The 21,616-nt window shown below is 35.2% G+C and overlaps 1 protein-coding gene across 1 annotated transcript in view; it reads right to left on the bottom strand.

The window, feature by feature from the left end:
- LOC145668844 (pancreatic triacylglycerol lipase-like) overlaps window positions 1–17,089 on the bottom strand; it is a 62,301-nt gene extending 45,212 nt beyond the window's left edge. The window contains exon 1 of the mRNA XM_081737045.1: window positions 16,274–17,089. Coding sequence (XP_081593171.1) covers window positions 16,274–16,349 — 76 coding nt within the window. The 5' untranslated portion in view covers window positions 16,350–17,089. The remainder of the gene's footprint in view (window positions 1–16,273) is intronic.
- Window positions 17,090–21,616: the final 4,527 nt, after the last annotated feature.

Raw genomic sequence — 21,616 nt, 5'->3', positions numbered from 1 at the left:
CATTTTTTAACGTTTTCGCTCCTAAGCTTCTACAGCGCAGCAATGTGAATTTCAGTTTCCTAATAGTTTAGTGAGCGTGTGTTTTTTATATAGAAACATCAAAATGAAGTAGTAAAAAAAGGATTGATTGATTTTTTTAAGGTTTAATGAGGAGGTCAGCATCGAGGCTATCTGTCCCCGTCACGATCAACACTTCTTCTGCTATAAATAAAATTTAAAAAAAAAAAACATATCAAAGTATAACAAAAATACTATTGAAAAAGAAAAGTAAAAAAACTAAAAGAAGAGGTAAAATAATAAATATATGAGAATAACAAATAGATAACAATAACAATAAACAGTAAATATATAGTAATAAATAGTGAAGATAGAATAATACCAATAAATAGTGAAAAAGCAATAAAAAATCTGAATAAAAGTGCAGCAACAATAAATACACTAGGAAAAGCCTAAAAAAGCTTAGAGAACGTAAGCAATGTTACGAGCCTTCAGAAAAGAGATAAGACGCTCAACAATAGCCCAATGCAAGATCAAGTTTAAGAGTGATAAACTGTGACGCTCTCTGAGTTCTGAGTATTCAGAACATTCGACAAGAATGTGTCAAATACTCAGTGGGACACAATATGAACGATTTAAACCACGCAACAAATAACTATGCATCACATGAGAGTGTCGGACACGTAAACTCGTCATTAGCACTTCATCTCGACGACGAGAGCTAGCGGATGTCTGCATTATCCAAGGAGTGGCTTGAGCCTGACTTACTAAAAACAATACAAAATTTACCATTTTTCATTTCCGTGTTTATTCATAAGTGAAAGGAGATAACGAAATGCAACTTACCACAATCATAGTTAATGTTATTCTACAACAGAAAATATGAACCTGAAGAATTTTCAGTGTTGCCATCCATAGGAATTACAGTGTTGCCAGAATAACAACTCCCTCAAAATCTAAGTTAAGGCAGCGACTAGAAGAAAGATCATAACTGCATTTGCTTACGTATCATGTTTCGATTTCCTGTGAACTGCTTTTTTTAAAAATAACATTATTATTTAGTTTTAATAAGTATGTTAAAAATATTTTGTTTATTACAAACTAAATACAACTATTATTTAAAAAGTAGTTCGCAGAAAACCAAACAACGTGATACGTAATCAAATACAGTTGAGTTTGTTCGTAAATATAAATATAAATTCATATTTAAAATTTAGGCCCTGATTTTTTTATTATTAATTTCACCTGGAAGGTAGCAGAACCTTTCGCATCACGAGAGTTCCACAAAGGTGTGATATAACGTCATTTTTACCATATTTATTATTGGTGTAAATTGTGTATAATGATTGTTTCACTTTAAACATTCGGGTTGCAGTGGCTCAGCGGTAGAGCTTTCACCTCTGAATCATGTCATTCTTGGTTTGATCCCAGCTCGCACCAAGTAAACCCTTGTTGAGGACAAACACCACGTACGTTGGTTTTCCCGGGGTTCTCCTGTTTCATCCCACTTTCTTCGTTCCACCATTTTCATTCATTTCTCATCATCATCTTCTCCTTCAGCCTAATCGGTACAAACGTGGATGTAAAATTTAAAGATTTCATTTCATTTTATTCTTTAACACGTTCGAGTCTCAGCATGTCACATAACCGTAATGTTTTCATTTTCCTCAGTGGAGGGATCGCTTCTTCCCGACGTGCTGAAATTTCCGTTAATTTCAACATTGGATGGCTATCCCTAGTCGACTTTCGATTTCTCATATATACTTTGTAATCCTTTTAGTATTTTGTTTTAAATCTACGTGGCAGTGCATTCGGTGCAGAGCGAATTAGAGAGATAAAACTTGGCATACGTTTCCCGTTGTTTAGTAGCAGTCTCCCTTAGGCAGCAGCCATTATTTTCACGTCTTTGTATACATTTTTGACTGAAAATGGGCGATTTATCCGAAGAAAAAATATGGAATATGCTTGATGAGTTTGCTGTTGAAATTGACGATTCAAATTGATGATTCAAATTGATGATTCAAATATTGACCCAGATTATGTTTGCGGCGCTTCTATAGCAGAAAAGTTAAGTTTATTTTTTGTTTAGCTTGTAATGACTGACCAATAAGGATGACTGTAACATAAGCATTTATATGAGTGGGTGGGGTCTGTCTTTGTAATATTTTCTTAGGTACAAAATTCGTATTTATTCTATATTCTTATACATTTTCTACAAGTGGTAGCACGACAAAAGAGCAAATACAAAAAGAGCGAATGGCAAAAGGGCGTCTCGAGGCGAAAAATGGAAATAATCGGTCTTGCACTATATTTTTACTTTTTACTTATACCTTTCTGCCATTTCAAAGTATCTAATGTTTGGGTTGATGGTTTGTAACATTTGAAGGGCTGTAATACGCCAAAAAAAAAAAAAAAAAAGCTCATATATGCATACATATAATCAATCATATTGCTTGTCGGACTTTTTTATAATCGAGAAAGGTACATTTATAAAAAAAAAGATACATAAAAATGCGAAAACAGGTTGATAATGTTGTATTCTGTAGTACTAAGTTCATATTTCAAGAAAAAATATTTCATTGCTGTAACGTTTTTACACTATTTTTTTTTTTTATAAAAATCGAAATTATAGCAAAATCCGCCGATTTGAGGAGAAAACATCGCAGGAATGTGCTCCAACTCGAATATGTTAAATATTGATAAGTGCTCTTCATTTTGTTCGTACAATTACTTCATCAATTTATGGTCTTTATACTATGAATCATGTAACACTAAGTCAGTTGTCTAAGATCGAAGATTTGGATAAACTAGTGCTACTCACGAGACTCGAGAAATTTCTTATTTCGTTTCCAAACTGAGACGAGAATTGGCATTTTATTATCTCTTTTAAAAAGATACTTCTTGTTTCGACTCTTATCTCATCGAGACGAGACAAGAATTGGCATTTTATTATCTCTTTTAGAAAGATACTTCTTGTTTCGACTCTTATCTCATCGAGACGAGACAAGAATTGGCATTTTATTATCTCTTTTAAAAAGATACTTCTTGTTTCGACTTTTATCTCATCGAGACGAGACGAGAATTGGCATTTTATTATCTCTTTTAAAAAGATACTTCTTGTTTCGACTTTTATCTCATCGAGACGAGACGAGAATTGGCATTTTATTATCTCTTTTAAAAAGATACTTCTTGTTTCGACTCTTATCTCATCGAGACGAGACGAGAATTGGCATTTTATTATCTCTTTTAAAAAGATACTTCTTGTTTCGACTCTTATCTCATCGAGACGAGACGAGAATTGGCATTTTATTATCTCTTTTAAAAAGATACTTCTTGTTTCGACTCTTATCTCATCGAGACGAGACAAGAATTGGCATTTTATTATCTCTTTTAAAAAGATACTTCTTGTTTCGACTCTTATCTCATCGAGACGAGACAAGAATTGGCATTTTATTATCTCTTTTAAAAAGATACTTCTTGTTTCGACTTTTATCTCATCGAGACGAGACGAGAATTGGCATTTTATTATCTCTTTTAAAAAGATACTTCTTGTTTCGACTCTTATCTCATCGAGACGAGGCGAGAAATTTTTCGTTCCGTTGGAGCACTAACGAGTTGAAGTAACAGAGTTCAATTTGAGTGATGTAAAGACAGTACATCACGCCCTCTCCACCAATCACCACGTCCTTTCTCCATCAAAAGACATCTTTTAATAAAAGTTACTACAAAATTTGGCTCACCATCCTGGGACAGCCAATTGCGGATCTAGAAGATAAAAATCTGGGAAGGGAAGCCATAACCCAGACCAATGGCGGATCTACATGTTAAAAACTGTGGGTGCGAGTCAGAACCCAGACTATGATATGGATATCAGCAGCTTATTATAAACTTTAAAAATATATAAATGATAGCTAAATTATTTTAGTCAGTCATAAAACTAGAAGTCCTAGGCTCCGGGGTAGATCCGCCACTGGAGACAACACAGATTATGTTAATCATAGTTAGATATATTCTTTAAAAATACATATTAAAAAAAACTTACCGAATAACTTGGGAGTACGAAAGGCTACTGCAGTGCATATTCCACAAAGAAAATGTAAGTAATATGTACGCGCCATACTTGTCTTCACGAATCTTCTGAGTCAAGAAACTTAACTGTACGTAAATCAAAATATCCTTCATTAAAAAAATGATTCAACTCAGTATAAGAAAAAGAGGATATACATAACTGACAGACATAAATCGATGGTATTTTTCGTACTAATTTCATCCAGGTGTTTCCATTTCCAATTGCGATTCTCAAGGACACTTTGATTGACAACGTGAAAAGTTAACTGAAGAAACTTAGATATTTAAAAAAAAATAAAAATAAAAAAACACTTAATTGCTTAGGTGTGCAATATGTATAGGAAAATACTATTTAAAAAATAGGTACAAAACGAGGTTACACTTCACTGCAGCTAAATGTGGTGACAGAACCGGAAATTTTGACAAAAGAAAATTGTGATAAGTACAATGAAAGGGGTGGTGCATTTTATAGACTCCACCTTTGCTTTGAATTGCCCAGTTTAAAAATTATATATAAAAAAAGCATTAGTTTAGAAAGTCCCATTCACATGTAATGTCATGGGCGCCCTCACCATTCTTTTGTTTCTTTTCTTTTTCTTTCTTTTTTTCAAAATATTTCAAAGACTGATTGAAAGGACTATACTCAGGCAGTCCCCAAGTTATGTATAAATTCGACATATGTAAATTCATGTACATTTTCGAGATATATATATTGTGCTTCAAAACAACACCGACGTTAGGAAGGTTATTAATGATATCAAGATAAGACAAAAAGTATAGACCAACTTGGGTGTAGAAATCCGTAATTTCGGAGTTATAGGCTGCCGAAAACATGAAAGAAATTAACTTTAAAGGTCCAATATTCTGGAACCTACCATAGTCGTGTCAAGACTTCATGAGGAACTAATATGTGCGCTATCCAAAAATACATGTTTCAGAATACTGCGGTACTCACACAGCAATTTTTATCGAGAGAGTTTGGATACGGGCATGTAATTTGAAGTACTTACCACTACCTCTATAAAAATTGTTGCGGAAGTACCGTAGGATTCTGAAACATGGATATTTGTATAGGGCACATACTAATTCCTAAGTGAAGTTTTGACCCAACATAGTATTGGAGCTCTGGACCTTTAAAGTTTATTTGTTCATGTTTTCGGCAGCCTATAACTCTGAAAAGACGGATTTCTGCACCCAGGTTGGTCTATACTTTTTGTGTTATCTTGGTATTAGGAATCACCTCCCAAATGTTGTCAGTATAGTTTTGAAACACCTTGTATAAGTGAAATTTGCAAACAAAAATCTGAAACAAGATATAATATTACTTTTATAAGTCTTTTCTCAGGCTCATCTCGATATGTTACCATTTCTACTTTGCACAAGTGTTCAAATTACCTGGGTACTAGACTCAACATTCAGTTTCTGAATATTTTACTGTTCTTACAATATTACGTGACAAAATACTTTCGAACTTAGTCCAAATTACTACTTTGTCACTATGTCCTAATTTCTAGTGGGTGTGGCACATGCTTTTCAATACCAATAAAGCAAATGCGTATTTGACACTCAAATAGAATTACTAGGGGCCGCGGTGGCTCAGTGGTAGAGCTTTCACCTCTGGTGCTTGGGTCCGGGTTCGATCCCAGCCTCCACCAAGTGAACTTTGTGGTGGACAAACACCGTGTGCGTGGGTTTCCTCGGGGTTCTCCCGTTTCCTCCCACTTTCTTCATTCCACCATTTCATTCATTACTCATCATCACCGTCTGCTTTAGCCTAGGTAGGTTCAATGAATAAAATGGGTTCAATGAATATAAACTTAGAATACAAAGGACAGTTACAACACTTACCTAATAGATGCTGAAATGCTTTGTTCGTCTCTCGTTAACCCACACAGCAGTAAGACTTCTTCTACCACGTGTGATCCTCTTATATTCTCTGATAAAATTTGTTAAAAGATTTTCGAACTCAGACTCCTTTATCTTTTTAAGATACTTTAAACCGGAAACGATTTTTTTTCAATAAATCTTCTTTACCTTATTTCTTTCCAATACTTTACAAAACTTTCTTAATAACTCGTGTATTTACTTCGACCATTTCAACTAAATGACTAGTACTGAACCAAGGTAGTAAAAATATTACTTTTCTTTCTTTTGTAGGATGAATCAAATAGCCAGCTCAGCGATTTACATCTTCAATCTTCTGAGTTCTCCAACCTCTGGCAACGAACTTGTGTTGCATCAGCTTGGACTGACAATAGCACGATTTGAACCCATTATTAACTACGACGACACTGAATTTATACCATATCATCTGCATTTAGACTTCTCAGCTGTTCATCTTGAAAATGAATCATGTACCGGATAAGAACACTTAGTTCAATCATTACACTGACAATAATAAAAAAAATGTAGATGGCGTACTGAAAAGGGTAGGTTACATGCGTAATTCCTGTAGTATTTGGACTTAACGTACAACAGACGTACAACTGAAAACGCATGTTTCATAATACTTTCCGTATAAGTGTTCCATCTATACGTATTTTCCGTATGAAACAATACAAGCGGTCAGGATCTCACATACAAGTGGATGTGTATAACATATAGCTGAGGAATGTAACGTAAGTATATGCATGTTATATACGGAAAACTGTTAAAGGTCAGACACCCTGCAACGACATGTTGTAACAGCTAAGGGCAGTGTGTTTATAGCATATGGATAATGTATGCTCCATACTGATTTCTGTAGTAAGCAAGAGGATTCCATATATTTGTACAATATACCGCTGTCCGGAGAAGGATTTTCTCTGTGTACATGATAAGGAATTGCAATTTATAAAGAAGATCGCCACAGTAATTCCTTGTGATTTTCGAAAGAATTATGTCCGCCGACAGAAAAGAATGATATTTAGTCTTCTGATGGGACTGACGAAGTTTGCTTTTAGCGGATTTTCGTTATACGAAGTTCATAAATTGAACAATTCCATTATCCTTCTTAAAGATCAGACAAAAACTCTTAATTTTCAGATTCAGGAAATCAAGGACAGTAAAGACAAGGATTTTCGACTGAATCATATTTTTTCTAATTTTGAAGTAGCGATTGAAAAACTGGTTATTCCATCACATCACGAAATTATACAGCTAATGTGCACTGTAGCAACGAATGAGCAATTTTTAAGTACACTTTTAAACTTCCAAATGATAGAGCAGCATTTTGATTTAATTATACAGAATATTTTAAATAATAAAATTAACGATGCATTAATTAAATCTACTCTTGCTACCAATATTATACAGGGTAATCGAAATTTACGTGACATTCTACTGAAACAGGATCTACGACTTTTCTATCAATGTTCTAAGGCATATCATGTATCTTATGATCCAATACAAGCAAATCTGGACATCATTTTCCACATTCCTATTATCCGTGACGGCAATTATCATTTTTTGTATAAAATATTCAATAATGGATTTTTAAAGGATTTCCCTTACCTTCGCCTACAGACTCCTGATTACGGCATATGGACATCATCCGGGATTTTTGAGTTTGATACAATATTTCACTTTGTCCAGAGCATCGCATGCTTGAAATCTGTAAAATTCACACCCAGGCAAGATCTCAAAACACAGATTGTTTATATAACCTTATCTTTCCTAATATTACTGCCAACAGCAATATTAAACCAACACTATCTAAAGTGGAAGAATTCTACCTATATACACCTAATGGACTATCATTGACAATAAGGAAGTCTGTGCGCATAGCCCGTCAACGAAATCACATCATTGTCGCAAATGAAATGGAGCATTCTCTAACCTACTTCTTTTCATACGAAGATTACGAATACATCAAGACGAAAACTCTTAGTCTACCTAATTTTATCTTGGAATATCGCACTCTTGCTGCTAACTATAATTTCAATTTTACTTTCAACCTCCAAACAATCCAAAAAACTGTAACTTCTCCATCCACCAGGAGACCATCTATAAAAGCAAAGCCTGAAGAAAACCAGCTATCAGTTTGAACGCTGATCAAATAACCTACACCTGCTCCCGAGGTCGCTTTGGACTAAGGAGTTCACCTATACCTAAACCTGAGGTCGCTTTGAAATAGGGATCCTAACCACAACTAAACCTCGCAAAGCTTCTTTAGGCTGAGAAGGTTTCCTGCAAGTATTCACCTAAAACCCTGCAGATGTTCTAGAGGCTGCTATGTGCAAAAGGGGCACCGTGCAAAACACCTTTCTCCTTCATCTTGGTCACTCATAAGGAAAGACATTATTAGATTGCTCTTTGCAGATTCAAAGATAACTGTATTTAGATTTTGTAATAAAGTTGGTGAAGCGAAAACACCCGGACCGTTATTGACTCTACCGCAAAGACATCACAATATATTAAGCAATTCACTCCCTTTGAGAGTCTTCCTGCTCTTTACTTGTGCCCTTAAAGCAACTTGCAAAGACATAGTGAGAAGTAGGAAGGAGATTCACGTTCATATTAGAACTGTAAGCTGTGTAAATAGCGCAGGTTCAGCTACTCTATATCTATATATTAAAATGCTAGGTTTATATGTTTGTTTCCAATCCTTTCGACAATGAGATCTCGAAAACCACAAGGGCTGGAAACGTGCCGTTTTCACTGGTCGATTCCTAATTTTGTGTAGATTGTTCAGTTATAATTGAACATTTAGAAAACATGTCCGTTATTTCTTTATTACATTTTTAGGGGTACACTCGAAGTGTTAACATTTTTTAAAATGCATCACATCCTATGAGTTATACATTCCAACACTACATAATTGTATACACGGATTACATGTCTCTCAGGAGTTTGATTCATAGCGAAACGATAATGAAAAACGAAGGATAACTATTTCTCCAGTGTAAGATGAATCTTTATTATTTGGAGTGTTTTGCTCAATGAACATCATATCACCGACATTATAATTAATTGTGAATGTAATGTATTGGCATATGGCATGCAAGAAAGAAAACAACTCCAACAGAAGTAGACTCAGATCTTGCAAACGGTGCGAGATATTGAAAAAGATAGTTGGAAAAGTCTCCCCTTTGTGGTACCCCTTGCCGATTTTTATCAAGACATGTTTCACTTGTGTTTGTAAAGGGACGTACAGACGTGAGGAATGAGAAGGAGATTCATACTTATATGTGAATGATGCGCTGTGTAGGGAGCGCCCCAAGTTCAGCTAGTTTTCTGTTTTTAAAATTAGATTAATAAAGTATTAATTGCTTATTATCAGTTTAAATAGATCTAAACATTAAAAGTCAATTAATTTTAATGATACATAAATTTATAGTATTTTCTAAGTAGAATTATGATGTAGCACTTACTGAGCAAGTTCGGAATATGAAACCGAAAAGCAACAGAATATGCTCCGCAAAGGACATACAGATAACACAGTTTGAGCTTCATTCTAACGAGTTCTGGTAAAAAAGAGACCTATTCTGCTCTAATACGCTACATTTATCTCTTTCATAGAATGGGAATGCAGTATATTGAAAACGTTAGAACTGAATAGACACAAAGCATTTAATGTAGCAAACCACAAGCATTGAGTGCAAGCAATGAATCTTAAGTGAATTCATTCACAGTAATATGTGTGTGTGCTATGTTAATGCATTTCCTAAAGTCAGACATTTGGTCTGACACAAGAAAAGAATACGGATATTTAAACACCTGCATGAACACTAGAGGAATCTGCATCACATTCAAATATTAATAAGTTCCGAATGAGGGCGTGGGAGCAAAATATGGCACATTGAAAACACAAAGGCGACAGTTAAAAGCTATGATATTGGAAAAATCCAACACGTAACAATGCTTTATAAAACATATCTCTGAACTGAGCAACTTTCAAATTAGTTTTATATGTTAGTTTGTATTTTTGAGCTTTGAAGATAATAATAACACAGATGTACAATGTAAGAAACAATTGTCTTGTGTTTCATAATAAAATAGCGATAAAATAAACCGTTTTAAGTGCAAGGTGTTTGAGAATTTTATACAAGTACAAGGTCTTTTTGTATGTAACCTTTAAAACGATTGACAGTGAAAGAAGATATTTTCACGAACTTTCTCACATTTAGTAGGTTCTTGCGTGAGTTATACCAGTTTTATAAATGTGAATAAGTTCGACTTTTTAGAGAAGGGTACAGTGATTCAAAAAAAAAAAATATATATATATATTGATCTGTCGAGATGGTGACAAGTCTGAGTGTGAAATACAAGGAACATGTAATAATAAACGAATATTCGGCTGTACTTCTAACTTATGTATTATCCCATGTATCATTTAAGATGGAAGAAGCAAAGCATTAGCATTGGCCATCCCAATAGAACGAAACTAAAAAATAAAATACACAATTGTTATAATTGCCACCAAGAAAGTATTGGGCAGCCACAAAAGCGCTACCATTTTCTGCATATTGTAACCATTCTTTGAGGCTCCTTCTTTCCTCTCTATAATTGCAAAGAACCTATTCGACATCGAAGGAAAGAAGTTGTCTGTAGTCTCGTGGTAAGAGATTTCACCCCATTTTCAGGTCATTTTGGTTGGTGTATATAATGCTTCCGAATGTTTTGTTACAAGCAGTGCCACAAATTCTCTATTGAATTGATATCGAGTGACGTGGGATGTTTCCATTCAACATGGTGAGTTGAGACAGACATTTCAATGTGTGTGCTTCCTGTCTACCTTTCGCGAAGACGTATTGTGTAGCAAGTCCTATTTTTTCCACACTTAGATTTGTCTGAGAATGTGTATGCCTTATGTCCATTGTGTGTTCAACAAAGTATAAATTACGATAGACCCGGGTTCGATTCCCGGCGGGAGCTCATGTTGTTCGGATCCCACGTTAATCAGTAGGTCCCGTCTCATATAGCCTTGTTGCTGAAAATCGACGTTAAACTCAAAATTAATCAATCAATCAAAGCATAAATTACCCACACCATTGTCCCTCATGTAGCCCTTACCATAACAGATCCCCCTCCATGTTTCAAGATGGCTGTCAGATTTTTCTGTTCAAGTTCTGAATTCTTCTTCCTCCACATTATTACCCGGGTGGTAAGACTAACTTGAAAATATTCTCATCGGGAAATCGGGAAAACACAAAATTTTTAATAAAGACGACTTGAGTAAGATTTTTGCAACAATCTTATTTAAAATCGTTCCCCTCTATGAACAAAATTAATAACAACAACCGACATGCAAATAGCAGATTTGTGCTTAAATTGAAGGTGTGTTTTGGTGATAACACAAACCATTTTTACATGTGATCATCTTTCACTAATTACGTGCAAAGTAGTGCAACTGTGAACGAATATGGTGCATATTGGACAAAAAAAAAAAAAAAAAAAGCGAAGAAACAAGTGCTGCCCCTATACACTGACATCACTACTTACCTTACCTGGTAAATGAAAAATATTTTTGAAGCCATGATGATTTTGTTGAAGTCGATGTCGATGTCGTGATTTCGTAATTCGTATTGGATTGTGCAAATTTGAAATAAATTTTGATGTTTGTACTCTCAACTCGCGAGTTATAACGCCTAGAAACTGAAAGACTGCTGCAACAGAAAGGTGAAAGGAAATATATCGTATGTCAACTGGAGCTGTAATGTATTTCTAAAAACAAATTTTCTTAAGATGGAAAAGATTAAACTGAATGAAGTAACAAACCACAAATAATGTATTAATAATAGTTAGAAAACTAATATCTTTAGTAATCAGACGAAATTATTTATTTCAAAGATTTCACTGCTACTGAATGCTTCCAAGGAAAGAAAACCTCATAGTTTTACTTAACACTCATTTTTTTTTTTTTTTTTTTTTTTTTTTACTATATTCATGCACTGTTGTATTCCATCTCTCTTATGTCCTCCCCGCTGGTCCATTGACTAGCTTGGTGCCTCGGGTTCGATTTTCGGGCGTAAGAAAGCCTTGAAATTTCAACGTATTACAGAAGCACGGAATTCACCTTTAGCAATAAGTCCGTGTCTCATATAGCCTGGGTGTTCAAAAGATATACCAAATTTCAACCAAACAACCTCCGTCTCAAACACGCATCATTAAAATTAGGTTTATTTCTTTCCAAGTTCATATTTTCAGACAAGCACTTGCTGGTCCAGTTTGACTCGGTGATTCTCTCGTGGCTAATATGTTAGAGGTATTTTGCATGCAAGAGAGTGGCATAGAATGAGAATACGTGGTGCTCGGATTCCACAGTATAAGGTCAATGTGACCAATGAATCCGCAGGCGGCTATATTTCTACTCAAGTAAAACAATTTCCAATGGCCGTAATTCTTCTGACAAATCATTAATTGGACGTTCGTGAAGCTTTTGTGATGTTCTGTTGTCATCGCAATTGCACTGAACGGACTTAGTTTTAGTATCCCTCTCATCAGGCGTGCCCACAGGTGGATTTTTAAGGCAGAGGTGAATATTTGTGGAGATATAATTTTCTATTGAAAATGGTACAATCAAACCGAAGAATGGTAAATCTGTGAGAAGAAAAATACTTTTTGGTGGAAGAATGCTAAATTTGGAGAGGAAAATTTGTAAATTTCGAGGTGTCTTGGTTTGATGGACTCTCATGAAGTAACGAAACAAAGGACATATCAAATCAATGGTATGTGGCTTTCTTTGACGGAGTGGTTTGAGTGCAGCGACTATACTGTACAGTAAATTTAATTCTCAAATCCATAGATGTTTAAAAGAGACATTAAACCAGGATTTCTCACCTGGTATCCTGAAGGGGTGTGTCGCAAAAGTTTAGAATTAAAAAAATACATTTTCTGCTGTCCAGATCTATAAGTGCTTTTTGTGACGTCATTTTCGTTTTGTGATATGAAACTTGAATAATAAAAGTTACAATTACTGTTACTTGACACATCAGCGACAATGTTCAATTAACCTAACCTAACATGAGTGTACCATCAATAAAAAAAAATGCACTTTGGTTATTTATTTTCCAAATTTTTCCAACATTCTGATATACAGATTCATGATACTGCTACCATGTATCCGAATGATTTGACCTGTGTGTTTCTGTGTTTGATTTCTGGTAAGGGTAATAGATTTATGATTCAAGATTAGGGATGGGTACGAGCGAGTTCGAGCAAGTTTTCATTGAAACTCGACTCGACTCGAAACAGACAACTTTGAGCTCGACTCGAAAAATTTCCTCCAACTCTACTCGAAACTCTACTCGAATTTGATTCGAGTTTCGAGTTGAGTCGAGCCAAATCGAGCCAAATGCTGTGTGTAGTTTCAAGTACTTTCATCAAGTATCCTACATAGACAATATAATTATTATCAATGACACTACTACTACTATAACATTATTATTATTATTATTATTATTATTATTATTATTATTATTATTATAGCAACACCGTGTATAAACATGAAAGATAGGTGATTTGTATCTGAATACTAAAAACTAGTTGACTGCTGACCTCGGTAGTCGTGAAGTCTAGGAGAGAAGGACATCGTTCAAAACATTCTGGGTTTGAGTTTCGGAGGAGCAAGTATCCGGGCTAGTACCAAAAATCGTTTAAAGTTAGAGGGCGCCGGCCACACATGTTCAAAACTGCTTGGTCCGGGTTTAGTGTTCTCAACGGCTCGGCTCACAGCTCATTCAATATCGAGCCGAGCCAACAGCTCGCCCTCCCAAACCGACACGAGCCGAAACAAACCGAGCCGGCTCGAGACGATGACTCACATGAGCCGAGTCCGTGCCTCGTCTCAACCAAGCCGGCTCGAGCTGTTCGCTCAGTTGAACCGAGCTAAGCCGGTTAAAATCCCTACACGGGTTGTTCTTCTGCTTCGGCTCAAAACTTTCACCGTGCGGGTCTGAGCCTTGGTGGTGAGAACTACAGTATATAATTATGTTAGTACTCACATTTAAGGCTGTCTCGTTATAAAATCCATTGTCCTCATGATAATCGAGACGAGGCGAGATGCGAGCAGTGTCTCACCTCGTGAGCAACACTAAAAGTATTCCACATTACTGCTTACATTTCTAATAGATTTTGCTTTGCACTGTAATCAGGCAATGATTTCAAAACGAGTTAAAACGAGCTAAACGATCGAGTCATTTCTCAAACTCGACTCGACTCGACTCGAAACTCGACCTCAAAACAGTGACTCGGCTCGGAACTCGACTCGAGAAAATTACCTTTGACTTGACTCGTGCCCATCCAAGATCATCGTGAGGCAATTTTGAAAGACATTTGAATTAAGAATTGTGGCCAATTTTGGGACCCAGAAAGCGGAGAAAACTTTCTGGTTGCAGGGAAACGATATTTTAATCTCTCGTTATTCAAATAAGAGTCGTTTGGCTAGTGGTTATGCTTCGTCGGCTACTAAGTTACGAAGATTACTTTAAGAACAAAACAAGAATGAGCATAAAACAAAATCCGGTTACGTAAAATCCATACAGAGTGGAAAACTAATAACTTCTCAGTTTGAAATAAGCATAACAAGCAATAACCAACAGCAATAACAGGCCATATTGTGCCATTAATGGAAACTTATTAGCCACAATTAAGTTTCTACGGATTAAAGTTTCTTACTGAACTTCTTCGTCCAGATACTTAAATTATCACCTATTATAAATTAATCAATTCATTACAGGAATTACTTCCAGTGCTATTCTTTTCTCCTTACACTTCATCATTGCTCTCCTTTTCTACTAAGATAGTTTTTCTTCATTCTTCTCCATAACTACAATTGAAAGTCTTCTGGAAGATATATATTGCGTGTACATGTTGTATGTGTTTCTAATCTCTACAGTACAATATTACAATGAAAACATTTGATGACTTTTCTTAGCTCTTAATTCAACGCCCACAAGATATTTCTTCTTCCTCCAGGATTCTTTCAGTTTTCCTATTTTTTGATTTTATTTATTGTTTATAACTGTATTTTCGTCAGTAACGTTCGGATAGAATAGAGTAGAAAATAGAAGCATGAAGTAATTTAAGTGTGAACAACGTTTTGTAGATCTACACTTACAGTATTTTTTCCCCGTAATTTTCTGACAAATTTTACTAAATAATAATTCAAAATGCATATTTTTTTTTTCAAAATAGGGACTAAAGGAAATATTTTTTTCTTTCCTGTATTCTATATTGTATTTCCCCTTCCCCCTTTCGTTCTTCCTTTGATTTTTCCTTTTCAAAAATAGAAAGAAAAACAATAACAAGTTACCGGCCATCAAAATTAGAGTTTGTACATAGTCAAATTTTCAAGAAAAAGTCCATAGGTGCTTTCTATCTACATGTATATTTGAGTAGAGTTGTATATCTATGTATATCTACAGTATATATATTATACATATTTGACATATCTATATATATATTTGACATATCTATATTTGACTATAACTCTTGAACCAACCGAAGGGTCTAGATCAAACTTTCAACATAGCTGATGTTCGGGCCTGGGATGGTTTTTATCATTTAACTTTGACGGTGCAACTTAGTTATAGGTTAGAGGGATTTAAAAGTGATCAAAAATGCTATTAGTGCTGATCAAAAATGCTATTAGTGCTGATTAAAAATAAGATATCAGTGCTGATCAAAAATTAGATATTAGTGCTGAATCCATACTTCTTGGGGTTGCTGAGACGGACAGTGACACTTTCGGTGCCGTTAAAATCCAAATTCAGCCCCGAAACTTGGGGGAGGAGGAGGATTGAGGAGATATATAAAAATGATCGAAAATGACCGATATTAGTGTCTAACCCGTAGTTTTCCGGGTCCCTGAGACGAAAAGTAACACTTTCGATTACGCTTAAATCCAAATTCACTCCTTTATGTCCAAAATGAAACATATTTTCCCCGTGGGAATAACGGGTATTCTGCTAGTTTAGAATAAGAATTAGTGGGAAATGCATGGAACAAGGTTAAAAGCTATCCTGCTGAACGACAGATAAATTGTGAGTGTACTTATAACAAAGCTTTGCTAAAATCAATGATGAATGACGTCTTTTTCACAATTAGAAAAATTATTATTAATAATGTTTATTACTGTCTCCTATGTAGCACTTAAATTGATTGAGAGTTATTCACAGACAAAGTTAAGAAGCTGTCGCTAGGATACCATGTCACAATGAAATAATCTCGTTTAGTGCAAAATAAAGCAAATTAAGTAGTTTGTACTGTAAACTTGTCAACAACTTACCTGTGTCATTGTTTGCAGCAATTACGGTAAACAGCGATCCGAAGATCAGCACAAAAATCGTCTTCAATATCCGCATCACGGTAGTTACCTCTCAGTTCCAAGTCTCACAAGATCTTCTGAAAGACTGGAAACTTTTAAAGTGGTGTTTTCTTTATATATATACTACTAAAAGCAGATCTTAGACAACGGGTTCCGAATACTCACACCATTATTATAGGAGTCCAAGGTCAAAGGTGAAACGCAAAACCTAACAAAACAGATCCAGTTTGAAGAATTCCAGCCAATAAATAATTCAAGAAGGATTATTATGACTCAAAAGACGGAGTGTGCTAGCACATCAGTTAAGATTTGTTACGATGGAACAAAGAAAAAGAAGAAAACATGTACCGTGACTAAATGTTGACTAATTTCAGGGAACGTTAATTGTCAGAAAGATTCCCCTTTCTGATGAAGATAATAACAAGATACAGTTTTCATGTGGAAACTCCATCTCCTGAAGGTATTTCCATTCGTAATGTACTCTCCACGTTTGTAAATCCTTGATTATGTACTTAGTTCCTCATAAAATTAAAAAAAAAAAAAAAAAAAAAACTAAGTTGAATTCAAGGCCAGCAGGTATCATCGTTAACGATACGATGTGCATTGCAAATCAAGCTGACGAATAGAACACTAATGGAAATGTTTATAAAAATTCGTTGTGTCTTTCGCTAAATAAGTATCACATTGAATGGTCAATAACAGGTAATAATTCGTCTTTAAGTGTCTATAATCATCTTTTTACCGGTAATAAACTCTGTTGCATGACGTCTTTCTGAAGAATTGATATCAGAACAACTGCACGCAAGACAAGACAACAATTGTCACGAATTGTTTACTTTAAAAAAAAAAATTGCTTTAAGGAAAGATTTTGTTTAAAAGCAAATACTTTCTGTGTGAAACACATCAAAGTATATTTAATCATATTTGCTAATGTGTTTTCGCCCTAAAGGCAGTTTCCAAAGATCGTGGCCATGTAGCCATTTTCGAAGGTCAAGGTCAACTGATCTCACATTCATATACTTCTAGATACGTACATGATTTATTTTATACGCATGTGCCTTCATTTAGTGTAAGATCTACATGGGCATTGACCTTTACCATGTTTTGCTTCTATTGCTTAAGAACAGGAAAAACCTTGAAGGCCATTTGATTGATTCTTAGAATGAATCAAGGCGATAATGAAAGTGAATAGACGTGTGTTGCCAGGTCAAAGTCTGAATCAAAACCTGTTTTGCATCCAGAATGTATAACAATAACCAATTTGTAGTATACAGACAACACCAAGGATAATTGGATGGTTTATTTCTCTATGTTATTATTGATTGCATAATATGGAAAATCACAAGAAAAATAGGATAAATGAAAGGATAACTATTCTTCAAATTCAAAAGATGTAATTATAATGAAGTTTCTGTTGAGTTGGTCAGGTTATCAGCAATAAATTAAGTTCTATCCCGACTCTAAAAGTTTATTTTCTTTCCCAATATCTACAAAGTATCTTTCTAGTTAGTTCCTGTTTTCCTAATGTATTTATTTTGTCTTCTAACAACAGTTTAATCATATTTAAATTGAAATATACAGGGTGTCCCATTAGTAATGGTAAAAAATGAAACCATAGATTCCTGGCACCAACACAAGAAAAAAAGTTTATATGACCTATAGTTCGGAAGTGGACACGGGTGGAGATCGACACTTTCGAATGTGGGGGGAAAGGAACCAGCGGAATAATGATAGGAGGTAGGAAGGGGATTCATAAATACATAAAGATCATCTTGACTTGATATGTTAAACGCATGTTACATAACTGCACCGGTGATTCTCCATTTGTCAGTTAGGATTCACCGAATGTCCGTAGGCAGGGGTATTGAAACGGTGCAGTAAAAATGGAAACCATACATAAAAAAATTTATCCGTGGCACGATTGCACACACATGTACAATTTGAAAGCAAAGACCATTTAGCATGGTTGCATAATATCAGGGGGCAATGGAAGTGATATACCAGATAGAAACTTGCAGATAGATGGTAGAAATAAGAACAAGTATAATTAGTCGTGTAATGTAATGAAATAACAGGCAGATTACAGAACGACGTACTTTATTTGTAACGTAGTATCTTACAGGGAGTAGCACTACAAACTATTAGGTCATACGTGCTAACAATAAACGTACAAACAGAAGATGTTTAAAGTGTTGTCCTCCCACGTCTATGCAACTTGCTAATTGTGAGTTTCGAATGCATTCCATCACTCTCAGTGTGTTCCGTAACTGTTCACACGCATCTTCAATATGGTTTTCTAAGTCGGCAAGTTCCTTTCCCTAAGTGTGAAGTTCCTTTTCCCCCATATTCCTGGCTGTCTAGCTCCGTCCCTGTCCATTTCCGGGCTAGGGGTCATTATAACTTTTTTTTCTTGTTTTGCTGTCAGGAATCTGTGGTTTCATATTTTACCTTACTTTGGGACACCCTATATATATACGTATACCGAAACATGTCTTTAGAGAAATGAAAATCGTACTTTATGAATCACCGACTAATGATTTGTGAAAAACACTCATTAAAAAAATGAAAACTAATTTAACGTCCCATATTTATGCTAAAGGAGACTGATGATTCATGAAAATGAAATGAAATGAAATCTTTATGTTTTACGTCCCACTGTTATGCCGGTTAGGCTAAAGGAGACGGTGATGATGAGAAATGAGTGAAATGTGGAATAAAGGAAGTGGGAGGAAACGGGAGGAACTCCCAGGAAACCCACGCATACGGTGTTTGTCCACCTCAAAGTTCACTTGGCGCGAGTTGGGATCGGACCAGAGATCCCATGCACCAGAGGTGAACGCTCTACCACTGAGCCACCGCGGCCTCGGATGATTAATAAAAGCAAACAATTACAAGAATAAGAATGTGGAAGGAAATGGTAGAATCCCGAGGAAACACACGGACATGACGTTGTCCAACACAAATTCGTGTGATTTGGAATCGAACAATGGACGGATTCCACAATATGTGAGCGCTGTATCACTGAACTACCATATGCTCACCAATTCATCAATCATTTTATGTAGAATATTATATGGAACGGGACCAGCAATGTGAATATTACAAGGGAAAATTAAAAAAAAAAATAACAGGAAAGTTTCTAAATGTGAATATAGAGAAGAATGCAAAATACGATAGGTGATTGGAATTGTAAGCAAATAAGGAAATATTAGTTAAAGTGGAGAAGAGAACAACGATGTTGGAGATAGTTTAAAGGTCGAAATGAAGTTTAGTAAGATAGGGTTTAAGAAGTTAATGAATAGGAATGTGAAAGAAAGAAAAAAAAGAATGCGAAAAAATATAGCTAGTGGTTGTTTAGCGATAAACGGAGTACATAGTGATCGTATTTTTTTTTCTTTTTTTTTTTTATTTTTGTGAGCGATAACGGAATTCTTGTTGTACCGATCGTGAATGTATTGTAAAGCTGATGTGAGTTATATTTTCTGTACAACCTTCAAACAATTAAACAAAATCGTTTGAATTAAACCCAAAGTATTATCTTCATTAAACTAAAGAATAGTAACGTTAATAATGGAATGATAAAGTATTAGATATAATAAGGTAGTACGCTGAGTGACATGAACAATTCAAGGGCAAGATGTTTATTCTTTTTTATTTTTTTATTTTATTTATTTATTTATTTATTTATTTTTTACATATGGAGAGACAAAGTATGGAAATGTGGTTCTGCGCTTACTGAATAAGTTTTATACTATTGAGACTCTGCAAACTTCTGATGATATTTTGGAAACAGCAGATCATAAATAAGCACCTGTTTTCAAGGGATCATTCACATACATTTAAATAAAAAATGAAAGTGACTATGTTTGTGACTCAATAACGCTTCAACCAAGCGACCGAACGCGATCAAATTTTCAGCATAGATGAGGTTCAGGCCTGGTATTGTTTTCATCATTTTACTTTGACGTTGCAACTTAGGGTTGAGTTGAGTTGATTTTTGAGTTTAACACCCTGTTCAGCATCGAGGATATATGAGACGTGGACTTACTAATTTAACTTGGAATCCGAACCACATGAGCTCCCGCCGGGAATCGAATCCGGGTCTCCCACGCCAAAGGTGCATACGCTAAAAGCTTTGCAACTTAGGGTTGGGGAGTAGCAGGGAGAGATATATATAAAAATGATCGAAAATGACCGATATTAGTGTCGAATCCATAGTCTTTGGGGTTATATATACACTATCGTTCAAAATATACACTATCTAAAATGAGAAGCTAGCAGAAAATACCAACACTTTCCGAAACTTTCTGCCATCATGTTACCGTTTGGGGCTTTAAAGATAGCAGAGCTTCGCAAAAGCAATAGTTTAAGTCGATTTTCAAAAGATTGAAGGAAAAGGATTCATCAAGCAAAACAACATAACATTTGTCAAGTATAGAACAAAACAGAAGTCAGGAAGAGAGAAGGATAATTTTTCCTGCATATCACTTGCGACCCTCTTTAAAATACTTTCCTCGGTTCTATGCATCAGTGTTATTAGGGGTAAAGAACATTGTCACATGTCACTTTGAAGAGTTTCAGTGTGATTGGTTAGTTTGGTAGTTACCGGTGCACCACCCTCAGACAATCCTGGATCCAGTCATATATATATATTAAAATGATTGAAAATGATCTATATTAGTGTCGAACACACAGTTTTCGGGATCGCTGACACGAACAGTGACGATTCTGATGCCGTTGAAATCCTCCAATTCAACCTCCATTAGTACACTGAGAAAAAAAAAATGTAGGTGTCGTTCTTTGAAAGGTAGGTTACATGCGTAATTCCTGTAGTTCCTGGATTTTACATACAGCAGACGTATAAGTGAAAACGCATGTTTTATAATACTCTCCGTATAAGTGTTCCATCTATACTTACTTTCCATATGAAACAATGTAGGCGGTCAGGATCTTACATACAAATGGACGTATATAACATATAACTGATGAAGGCAACATAAGTATATGCATGTGATATACAGAAAACTGTTAGATGTTAGACATCCTGCAACGACATGATGTAACATCTAATGGCAGTGCGTATGTAGCATATGGATAACATATGCTCCAAACTGATTTCTGTAGTAAGGAAGAGGATTCTATATATTTGTACAATATACCGCTGTCCAGAGAACGAATTTTTCTGTGTACTCCTGAGAGGGATGGTGACATATAAAAATAATTTAAAATGACCGACATTAGTATTGAATTCATAATTTTTGGGGTCTCTAAGTTGATCGGTTCAAGTTTTGGTGCCCTTCATTG

Source organism: Thermobia domestica, chromosome 13 (assembly GCF_964235325.1).
Source record: "Thermobia domestica chromosome 13, izTheDome1.hap1.1, whole genome shotgun sequence".
In the NCBI taxonomy this organism is placed as follows: domain Eukaryota; kingdom Metazoa; phylum Arthropoda; class Insecta; order Zygentoma; family Lepismatidae; genus Thermobia; species Thermobia domestica.
This window is presented reverse-complemented; position numbering and strand designations above follow the sequence as displayed.